This window comes from Barbus barbus, assembly GCF_936440315.1.
Source record: "Barbus barbus genome assembly, chromosome: 23".
Taxonomy (NCBI): domain Eukaryota; kingdom Metazoa; phylum Chordata; class Actinopteri; order Cypriniformes; family Cyprinidae; genus Barbus; species Barbus barbus.
This window is the reverse complement of record NC_136751.1, coordinates 26,383,503-26,395,938: the sequence shown is the minus strand read 5'-3', so window position 1 is coordinate 26,395,938 and position 12,436 is coordinate 26,383,503. Positions and strand designations below refer to the sequence as shown.

General features: G+C 35.7%; 1 protein-coding gene across 4 annotated transcripts in view; it reads right to left on the bottom strand.

The window, feature by feature from the left end:
- The window catches only part of LOC306842961 (SH3 and multiple ankyrin repeat domains protein 3-like), a 258,820-nt gene that overhangs the window by 31,410 nt on the left and 214,974 nt on the right, over positions 1 to 12,436 (bottom strand). For all 4 annotated transcript variants that reach the window (XR_013781799.1, XR_013781800.1, XM_079374195.1 and 1 more), the window contains one exon: positions 10,559 to 10,672. Coding sequence is in view for 2 of the 4 variants with exons in the window: in XM_079374195.1 (XP_079230321.1) it covers positions 10,559 to 10,672 (114 nt within the window). In the remaining 2 variants the exon portion in view is untranslated. The remainder of the gene's footprint in view (positions 1 to 10,558; positions 10,673 to 12,436) is intronic.

Sequence of the window (12,436 nt, the reverse complement as noted above, 5' to 3'; positions counted from 1 at the left end):
GCACCCTGGGAATGAGTTCTGCCCTCCCAGAAACACATTAGAGCAGATTACAGGCCTTCATTAGATTCCACGCTCTCACCTTCACCTGCTCGACAGTCACACCGAGCCAAACCTGTCGCCCTTCAACACATCTGATCATGTGACACGCCTCATTCACTTCACTTCAGCCTGTGCAGGCACATAATCATTAGTGCTGTTTGATAAGGCCAGCATCGCTATCACTACTGCTGAAGGACTCGAGCTGTATCTAGAGACCAGCGTATCAAAGAACCTACCATGTACAATTTATTTTTCAAAGTTATAAAAGATTACTGTAGCATGTTTTTAAAGAAAATACTGTTTCATTCTTTTTCTTTATACATTTTTTTCTCTTTGCAACCATGCACAACACCCTAGCAGCAACATAGCAAGCAATACATAGTTACAAATATAGCTGGCTCTGTTTTAAAACTTTCCCTTCAGGATAAAGCAAGGTTAAACATATACATACATATTCAGACTATCCCGTGTTTCCCATGGTAACTATCTCTGAATAGTATGCAAAACAGCCACCGTACAATGAAATCACATTTAACGTGCAGAAAAGAAATTAATAATATGAAAGCTAATTTAATGGAATACATTCCTGCTGTTATCTCACTAACTTCCCTCTCACTTACTGATCTCTCTCTCTCTTTTTCATTCTCCCTCGTTTTCTAAATGCACATTTGTTCATTCATTTGCCAGAGTGTTTTTATCTAAAATGACTTACAGTGCATTCAGGATATACATTTTATCAGTATGAGTGTTCCCTGTGAATTCAACCCATTACCGTCTAACAGTTTGTGGTCAGTAAGATTTATTTTCTAAGAAATTAATGCTTTTATTCAGCAAGGATGCATTAAATTGATCAAAGGTGACAGTAAAGACGTTTACAATGCTACAAAGGATTTATATCTCAAATAAACATTGTTCTTTTGAACTTTTGAATCCAGCCAATGCATCCAGTTTCCACAAAAAATATTAAGCAGCAAATCAGCATGTTAGAATGACTTCTGAAGAATCATGATTCAGCTTTGACATCACTGAATCTAATTACATTTAAAAAGTTATTTTAAATTTGATTCCCCCCCCCAGATATGACTGTTTTTATTGTATTTTTGATCAAATAAATGCACCTTTGGAGAGCAATAACATCTTGCTGACCCCATACTTTTGAATAGTAGTGTATACTGCACACACAAATATTGAACAAAATAATCATTTCTTAATGACACCCAACTATTTTTAGTTTTTACAGAAATTGTATTATACTCAACTTTTTTTTCATTACCACATCCACCATCTTGGATTTATATGCATTTTGGGATTGCTTCTCTGCAAAGAACCCATTCAATGCTGCATTAGAACTGGCTGAAGCAAGATTTCCAAGATTTGCTGGTTTTCCTACCTTTCCAAACAGCCTTCACATTGCACATACCCATAATGTCTTAGCATGCTGCCTCCATAGGAAGCTCACTTGGTTTTGAAACAGAAATTGCCTCTTTCCCCCTCTCTTCCTCTGTCACTATCTGTACCCTTTAGTCACAGAGTCAAACACTTCTCACCATGTGACTGACAAGCCTTTTGACAGCCCCGACTGTGTCTGACATCTTTTACTGAGTGACAGTGATACGAAAGACAATTTAACCCCCTGGACTGTTCCATCAGAAAGAGGAAATAACACATTTTAAAATTTATTTTCTTCACCAAACCATTAATTCAAGAAAATGTAAGAGCCTCAGTATACTGGAGAAAATATATTGGTCTGTGTGACACACAAATGCTTTCTCAGTATTCAATGTTTCACATACACTGTCAAAAATGATTTTCCAAAATTATAAATAAAACATTACTGAAGTATGTTTTACAAGGAAATGCCATTTCGTTTTTTCTACTTCAAAATTTCACATTTAATTCAATGTGCTACTTGCCATCTCTTAGTAATAGTTTATGAGATTTACTAGCAATTTCTGAGTGAAAACGGTCTCTACATAATTTTCTTCCCCTACTCTAATAGCTCTGTTCCAAAATCTAGTAAACTACCTTAAATACACTTATTTCATTCCACACCAAAACCATATCTCAAAATTGTTAAATCTATACTGTACTTGGTACTTAGTACAAGATAATGTTAGCTTAGTGACAAGATATCACTATTCACAGAATCTAAGCACTGGTTCAGAGTTGCCGTCTATGTAGAGCGTTCCTAATCAAACACTTGTCATGTTCCATTTCAGTTAAGATACTTCAGTTAAGAGACAGCTGCCGATGTCTGCTGTACGCTCAACACGGTTGGGAACAAGAAGCTGAGAAAAGCAACAGACATGCTAATCGATGGCTCAGGCCAAGCAAACACTAGGAGCCTACAAACAACATAAAGCCGCATGCTGCACACTAGCTGAGCAGCCATTGGGGACATGCTGGGACGACCTCAACTGGACAAATGATTTGTAAAGATATTTTATAATAGCACACTGGAAATGTTAATGATATATTGACATCTGAATTAGAAATACGCTGAATTTTCAATCCAGAAATCTGGTCATGGTCTGTCCTCATGCAGATGGCTTTATAAATCATGCTCTTGGGTCAATTCGGTATCTACATTTTCAAGAGGGCCGTATCCACGGAGACTATATTCAAACTTGCACTATTGATTCAATAAATCACTACTAAGAACATAAATGTCATACAGAGTAATTCCAGCAAATTACTGAAATCTCCAAATCTCTGTCTGTCTCTCACATATAATTCTAACAGATGTTTCTTAATGTGACACTCATTGGGCCAAATATCTCATACGCTACTGTTGAAAAGTTTTGAAAAAAATTATTTTTTTTGATTTAGCATGGACGCATTAAATTGATTAAAATAGACATTTGCAATGTTTCAAAAGATTTCCGTTTCTAATAAATGCTGTTCACCAAAATACAGACAAATGTATCAAGGTTTCCACAAAAATATTAAGCAGCACAGGTGTTTTCAACATTGATAATAAAAATAAATGTTTCCTGAGTAGCAAATCTGTATATTACAGTACAATGATTTCTGAAGGGTCATGTGACACTGAGGACTGGAGTAATGATGCTGACAATTCAGTTTTGCCTCAAAGGAGTAAACTGCATTTTAGAAATATATTCAAATAGAAAAGAGTTATTTTAAATTGTAGAAATATTTCACAATATTACTGTTTTATTTGTGATCAAATAAATGCAGCCTTTGTGGTGCCAGGTCAAAAAAGGGTATTAAAAAAATTCATTTGCTCAGTAAAACTACAAAAAAAAAAGACCTAAAAATGACTGTAATGTGAACTCAATGGATGTGTATCAGTGTGTGTGTGTGTGTGTGTGTGTTTATGTGTTGGAGAAAGACTCTGCTGGGAGACCTGAATGAATTTACTGTAGGTACTGCATTTAAACACTTACAGTTAGGTCCATATATATTTGGACACTGACACAATTTTCATAATTTTGGCTCTGTATGCCACCAGAATAGAATTAAAGCTAAACAATCAAAATGAAAATATTCATATTTAATATTTTGTTGAGAATCCTTTGGAGGCAATAACTGTCTTACGTCTGGAACTCATGGACATCACCAAAGACTGGGTTTCCTCCTTTGTGATGCTTTGCCAGGCCTTTATTGCAGCTGACTTCAGTTGTTGTTTGTTTTTGGGTCTTTCTGTCTTTAGTTTTTTCTTCAGCAAGTGAAATGCATACTCCATCGGGTTGAGATCAGGAGACTGACTTGGCCATTGCAGAATAATCCACTTTTTTACCTTCAAAAACTCCTGGGTTGCTTTTGCTGTATGTTTTGGGTCATCGTCCATTTGTACTATGAAGCGCCGACCAATCAACTTTGCTGCATCTGACTGAATCTGGGCAGACAGTATATTCCTATACACTTCAGAATTCATCCAGATGCTTCTATCTTCTGTCATGTCATCAATAAACAGCAGTAACCCGGTGCCACTGGAAACCATGCACACTCATGCCATCACACTGCTCCACCATGTTTCACAGATAATGTTGTATGCTTTGCATCATGAGCTGTTCCAAACCTTCTCCATACGTTTTCCTTCCCGTCATTCTGGTACAGGTTGATCTTAATTTCAGCCTTCCAAAGAATGCTTTTGCAGAAGTGGTCTGGCTTTTTTTTAAAGATGTTATTTGGTAAAGTCTAATCTGGCCTTGTTTGCACCTTGTGGTGAACCCTCTGTATTTGCTCTCGTGAAGTCTTCTCTTGATTGTAGATTTAGACACACCTACCTCCTGGCTGGATGTTGTGAAAGGGTTTGTCTTTATTATGGAGAGGATTCTCTGATCATTCACCACTGTTGTCCTCTGTGGATATCCATGGCTTTTTATGTTGCTGAGCTCACCAGTGTGAGCTTTTTTTCTCTGAATGTATCAAATTGTTGATTTGACCACTCCTAATGTTCCTGCTAACTATCTGATGGATTTGTTTTATTTTTTAAGCCTAACAAGCCTACCTGTTTCACTTGCATGGAGAGCTCCTTTGACTGCATGATGTAGGTTCACAGCAACAGCTTCCAAATGCAAATGGCACACTTAGAATCAACTCCAGAGCTTTTACCTGCTTAATTGATGTAGAAATCATGAAGGAATAGCCAACATCTGTCCATGAAATGGTGTTTGAGTCAACTGTCCAATTACTTATGGTTCCTTGAAAAAGGGGGGAGGTACATCTTAAAGAACTGTAATTCCTTAACCTTTCCTTCAATTGTGATGAGAATACCCTCAAATTAAATCTCAGAGTGTGCACTTTAAGTCCATATTCATTATATAACTGTAACTTGAATACGTTTTGGTCAACAGCTACAAATTGTGCCTATGTCCAAATTTATATGGACCTAGATAACTGTACGCACATTATAACATGACACAAAAACAAGATGAACTAGACTTAAAACAAAACAAAAAACATTATGCTAGGGTGTTCTGAGTGCTTGCAAGGTTGTTTCTATGGTCTTCTGGGTTGTTACTCACTGGACCAAGTCAAAAAACTACACCGCTCTATGATATTCTGGTCACTTGAAGTGTCTCAGTTCTTTCCTTCAATGCAAGTCTACAGGATTTTTTCATTTTATTGCCCACAGTTGAAAACTGCAGGTCTGATTTTATGGAAAGGTAATAGCACATCTCAAGTGACATAATTTCGGGTATCATTCAAGTCTGTAGTCCAAACGTTGCAGGATGTCAAATGCTACTTGTATACTTAAAGTTATAGATTTCAAATCACTAATCTAAACTATTATCAGTGATGCTTACCTTAGCAAACACATCTAATAATTCTGCAAATGACACAAGAAGGCACCATAAAAAAGTTTGAATAAGTCAATATGTGAAAACCCCAAAAAAGCGTCTGCCATCTACGTAAGAGAGACAGACAGTGAGAGGGATCGTGAGAGTCTGCTAAAAGAACATCAAACAAAAGAATGAAGAAAAAACTGAGGGAGTTTCTGCACCCAAACCCATAAATAAGACTAAAAATAGCAATAGAACTATTTGGGTGATTCAGAAGGATGAGTCATCGACTCAGACAGGGGCGGAGAGAGAGATAGAGAGAGACGGAGAGAGAGCAGGTACGCTGGTCTGTGTGGGTCTGTAGATGTTTACTGATTCCAGACATGCTCTCCAGATCCCGCTGCACACTGCAGCACCGCTGATGGAAATTCCAGAGTGTTGGTAAGTGTGTATAAATGCACTTGCTGAACAGCATACTAAATAGTGTACAGGTATTCCAGTCCATATGAGAAGTGTAGGACAGGAATAACTCCTGAGCAACACACAGACAGTCTTCTCACAGGAAGAGTGTGGTTGGAAGTCTTTTAAATAATAATAATATTTTTTAAGTGATCTGCTGAGTTAAAAGTTAAGTCAAGTCAACACTCAACATTCTACTCTTTTATTTTTTTATTTAGTATTACACAAATGTAATGAAATAAAAGTTTGTTTAAATAACGTTAAAATGAATACCTAGTTAAATAACACCTGAAACCATTAGTTTAGTTAAAAGATAAAATAGTGCATGTATTTCTTGTCATGTCATGAGTATTTCGTATTGAAACAGGAAGTTGGAGCTGGTGTACATGGTGTAAAACTAAAACTAAAACTATTAAAAAACCTTTGTTCATTAAAATGAAGTTAAAACAAAATACAATATAAATATTACAATAAACATTTAACTCGAAAATTATAAACGTTGCCTGAAACACGTTTAATTTGAAGCTCTAATATTGATAGTGAAAATTAAACATAAAATTTTAACAAATTAAAACAAAAAACTGAAATAAAATTGAACTAATCCTAAATATTAATATAAAAAACTAATAAAAATGACAAAACTACATTTAAAAATTACTAAAACATATATGAAAACTGACAATATAAAAATAAAAGATAATTTAAAATAATAATAAAAACTAGTAATCAATATAGTACATAAATAATACCACCGGGGGTGATGATTACTGAACAGCCACTCCCCTTTTTAAAAAATAACCAATAGTGTTTAGTTTTCCTTAACAGCTCTGAATAATAATTAGCCAACTGCTACTCCTAAGAAAAGGGAGGGAAATTCAAGAAATTTCAAGGAATTTCATTGGATTGAAATTTGAAAATGCCTGTAAATTGTTTACTTCTGCTATGTGTACTTCATCTCTATTTTGGTTCCTTTTCCTAAAAAAATAAGTCTGTAGATTATAAATGTTTACTTCTGCTAAAAGTGATTTGGTTAAAGTTTAAGAGTACAGTAGCATATATATTATTTCAACACATGCACTAAAAACCAATTTAATTTCACAGGGGTTTATTCTACTGAAAGTTAAAGATTTAGGTAAACGTTAAATATATTGTTCAATATATGCCTAATTAAATAAAAGCAACACTTAATACATATAAATATGCTAATCTTCTAACCTACAACACACTAATCTAATTACAGAGGTCAGCTACAGAGAATGAGGGATGAAAAGAAGAAAGAGAGAGAGGAGGAGAGAGCTCAAGAGAATGAGACTGATGTCACTTGAGTCACGACACAGCAGTGAACTCAGAGAGAAATCTGAACGAACATTAGTTCAGGCTTCAGAATATGACATGCATGACTGAAATCGCTTCAGTAATCGATGTTAAATCTCACACACACACACACACTTGCAAACACACTCTAAGACAAAACAATCCCAAGCTTAAAATCACACACATTTGTGGACATGCACAACTAAACACACAAGCATATGTGTGCATACACACTCACTCACACACACACACACACAGTCAGAGCACATGAAGGGATTTGTTTGGGTAAGTTAATTGTACACTGCGCTGTCTTCATCGCTTTACTGAGGCGAAACATATTGCCTCCACTGTCAAAGTGCTTTCATCTGTTATTGCTGGATAAACGCTAACACAAAATACACACAGACACAAACACACACACACATGCTCATTTTCACTCTTGCGGGTCTTGATAGAGATGGACAGATGACAGGTCTGCCTTCCCACATTGTTTAATTGACCGATAGCTTGTGACGAGTGTCTGGACAATGACACAGCAACACACTCTCATAAGCAGCATTATGCAATCCTATTACAGACCGCCTAGTGTCACCAGCTTTAGAACACAGACACTAGAGATCAGAGTGTGCAGATGTAGACACACACACATTTCACAGTGCATCTGCCATTCAGTGAAGCGCTGCAGTTCTGGACTAGTCCCCAGTTTCCTGATGTGCAGGAGCTGTCCAGTGAAATCAGGGAGCTGTCCACCACAGCTGGTGCTGAAACGCACTCAAAGAGCACTGGAGTACCTGGAGAAAGGTGCCTGCTAGCATGACAAACAACTTAGTTTACCATACCTGCTAATGGCCAATTACTTCAGCCAGGAAACTATATGTGCATTATTTCATTATAAACCAGGTAAAACTAATTGGGGAAACGCATTAAATTGAACTGAATTTTTATTTAATCAAATTATAAAAATTAAATCAATAAAGAAATATCATATATATATATATGATATATATAAAATGTTATAATGTAACAGCAGTACATTTTTTAAAGGGCTTTTTATTTTGGTGGAAATCCAACTTCTCATTTGAAATGGTTCTCTGCACTTATTTTGGGTCTAAATGGTGTAGTTACAAACTTCCACCGGCAGTAATAATAATGAATCAATGACTGAGTCATAACTAAGTCGAAGGTCAAATTACACAAATGTTTGTTTTCTAGCAGAGACTTTGTATGTTGGTTGTAAACATGCAAACCCTTCTTAAATTAGAAAAAAATAATTGTTGAAATTTCTCTAAAAGTACTCCATAGGGTATGTGTACATTTGCACCGTGTACACTGAAAACCACTATATCTGCACATACTTCAAAATGATGTGCACACAGATGCCCATAAAAGAGGATGTAGACGGCAAAACAAACAGTGGTTCCTCCATTAGAAAGACGTTATAAATTGGAAAATACAATAGCACTGTGTTTGCACTGTGTGTGTGTGTGTGTGTGATCACATGTGATCTGAAGGAAAATGTAGAGAAACTGTTAATTTAACTCTAATGGGAAGAATGAGACCAATAAAAAATTAAATGTGGTCTCGAGGGATCTTACTGGTTGTTACATTCTTTGTTCTCTGGAGTATTGATGCTCTTTTCTAATGAAACTAAAGGAAATGAGACTGGAGAAACTATCAGCCTTAGGACTCTCTCACACACAAAGGAATACAATTATCAAAGCCTTTTGTGCGTTCACTATTGTTCAAACAGGCTGTTTGGGGTGGGTATGATATTTTTGAAAGGATTCTCTAATGCACAGTAAGGCTGCATTTATTTGATCGAAAACAGTAAAAACTGAATTTTTTTAATTACAATTAAAAATAACTATTTTCTATTTGGATATAATTTGAAACGTAATTTATTCCTGTGACGCAAAGTATCATTACTTCAGTCTTCAGTGTCACATGATCCTTCAGAAATCATTCTAATATGCAGTTTTTTGGGGAGGATTATCATATTCTATAAAAACAAGCTTATAAACTTAGCATATAGCTTTCAGTCGAACATATTACAGCCACAATATTCTACAAAGGTTTTTTTTTTTCTTTTTAAAGATGGCTGATGTCTCAAGATGTTATTAAAATCCCAGATCTTTTTTTTCTTGAATCAGGCCGGCAAGCTAACATTAACCTAAATATCAGGCCTGTAGTTATATATTTGTGGTTTTTAAATAGTAATCCCTATTTAAAACACGCTTAAGCACATGTTCCTTCAGAGCATCAGATCAGAAACAAACTCATCTATCTGCCAATTCATATGTTTAAAATGGTGAAAACTGAAGGATTCTGCAATAAACATCTCTCTGCTGATGGGAAAACACCCTGGTGCTCTACAGGAGACACCTCTATAGGGACTCGCTGGTGGTTTCCTGGCATCATTAGATCTTTCATTTCTAGAAAGCTCTCAAAGGATGGAGGCAGTACATCACTCGGAGCTCCCCTTTAACCTGTTTCTCTATGCGAGCGTGTTTGAATTATTGGACACGTGCCATGCTTGTAGTCAGAAAAGGTGTGTGGGAATTTTTCATCTCTCTTTCTCACCCTCCCACAATGCATTTAAATGGGATGTTTAGTACAGGCACCCTGGCCTGCCTGCCTGATCTCAATACACGGCCCTAAAAATGACAAACACCTCCAAAAACAGTATTTATGAGAGAGAGAGGAGGAGAGAGAGTAAGAGCGAACAGACAGCAAAACACATGGATAGAGGACTATTTGTGTGGATCTGAACAAATATGATTATGAGTTTTGATCTACACACATACTGTAGTGTTGAAAATCCTGCAAGTGAGACAACGGCATTAGGCATATATATGAAGAGTTCATTTGCAAAAACCGATAAACGGCACTTAAAAACAAAAAGAAGAGCTGATCGCGGTGCATTATTCTCCACACATAGCGCGATCTGAACCCTAAACACATTTTGTCAAAAAAGCCGGTTTTGTCCACTTCCAAGGCATCGGTTTTTGCAAATTATATATATATATATATATATATATATATATATATATATATATATATATATAAATAAATGCACAAATGTAAAAGTAAAAAGGGTGATTCAAAATATTTGGAGCAACTATTAGAAAAGCAGTAAAATACAATAGAAATCTAATAACATAATATAAGTATAACATTTAATACAATGAAAGTATAGTATAATCCAACAGTATAATATGAATAATCACATTTTAAGGAAATTTAAAGCAAAATTGTAGAGTATGAATCATTTTGAACTGATTCAATAAAACACACAGAAGTGAATCAAACAAGTTGCGGGTGCAAATCTAGTATACTTGGCAGAGTTATAAAGGCAAACAAAAAAGTGAAATTCATCACAATACTCATAATGTTGTTTGATTTTATATTGCCAACAGAATCATATTTAATACAGTATAATTATTTAATATATTGCCCAGCCCTAGTATGCAAATGTGTATTTGTGTGCCACTACTTACCAAGTCGAGGATCAAACTGTCTCATCTGTACCTCCTCCACACAGTCTGCAGGAAACCAACCAGTTCTTCCTTTCACCGTCCCTTCCCAGAAACCCCCTTCTCCTATACTTAACACTGAGAGAGAAAGAGAGAGACATTAATTATCATCTCATCAACACACATTTGGTTGTTGATCACACATAGATCCCCATAAAAGTTAGGTAACATCCTAGATTATAATACCTGGATTAAACATAAATAAATAAATAAAAGCTACTAATTGATAGAATTTGCATCAATTATCCCCCCCAAAAAATAAAAATAAATATATATATAAAGCAAACTTTATTTTTAACACTTTATTTTTTATAAAAAAAAAACGATAAATAAAAAATAAACTAATATATATGTAAATACTTATCAAATTTACACATTATAAAAACACACGAAAAATGTCTATGATACATTCTCATTTAGATGTGTGGTGCGTGCATGAATGTGATTCTCAGCACACATTCAAACATTTTTTCCTTTCGGAAATAAACTTGAAGAGGGAGAGCAGATATATGACGTGAGTTGAATGACCAGTGGAATCTGTGACGGTGCAGAACATTGTGTTCAACCGGAAACTGATTCATCCAGTGATATTCTACACTAACTGAAGAAACACATGTGGTGACCACACCAGACACACTAAAAACATATGCAGTCACATGCAAGTCCTTCAGCATTTAGTTGCTAGGATACTGCAGTTTAAAAGCAGTGTATGAGTTTTTGTGTGTGTGTGTGTACGTGTGTTTATCGAAAGCACAAAGTGTGCAAAACGGGCAGGTGGCAATTTTGTGATACTCCAAGAATTATATAAATCAATAAGCAATAATGAAAGCGTGTGCTGTGTATTGTACACACATGCAGGGTTTCATTCATGCTGAAGTAGATCTTTAACTGCAGATGGCATATAAGTGAAACCCCGCTTACACAGAGCACATAACAAATGCAAACCACACACTTTCTCTCAGTGTGTCTTTCAGCCTCTTAGTGAAGTACTTGTTCCCCCTGCTCTTGTAGTGTAATCCATGATGAAAGTGCTGCTTGATGGTCTACAAGGCCAATTGACCCTTCACTAAGCTCCGCCCCCTCACTTACTGTTGCTCACTTACAGAACATCCCATAGGAATGAACTGGAGATTTCCATTAACAGAATTTAAATTATTTTAATGTAGAATTTACAGAGAAGGAACCCATTTCAGTATGAAAGCATGGCAGATGGCAACAGCTGCCAATGGATGACTGGTCAGTAACATTTTTAAAGGTGTCCTATTATGTCCTTTATGAAGCCTTGCTTTGTTTTTTTGTGTGTGTACTACAATAGGTTTTCATGCTTGATTGTTCCAACATGTTTATTTTTTACATATTTTAAATGATTTTAGCACCACTCTTTCCAGTCTGTCTCAAACATCCTGTTTAGTTCCCATTTTGATAAAACCCCTCCTTCTGAAATATGAAATGTGCTCTGATTGGTTAGCTGGCCTAGTGTTTATGATTGGCAAACCACTTAGAGTGTGTTTCAGAAAGTACACGCCCCTTACCATAAGAGTTTAATCTGCTCAGCTGTAAATATTAATGATGCTGGCAATTTTTAGATTCCAATTTGAGCCCAATTTTTTCTTTACATTCTATGATTGCTAGCACAGCTCAACCAGGCCTCACCCCTTTTTTTAATGACTGACATTACCTTGGTTTCCATTACAGATTTGTGCAAAACTTTTGTGATATTTTATAAATGTCGATAAAAACATTGCGAATTGATGGCGTTTCCATTAACCAATGTTATGCAACTAAAACATGTCACATGAAAAGTTATGTCGATGGATGTTGGTAGGTTTATGAATATTGCAG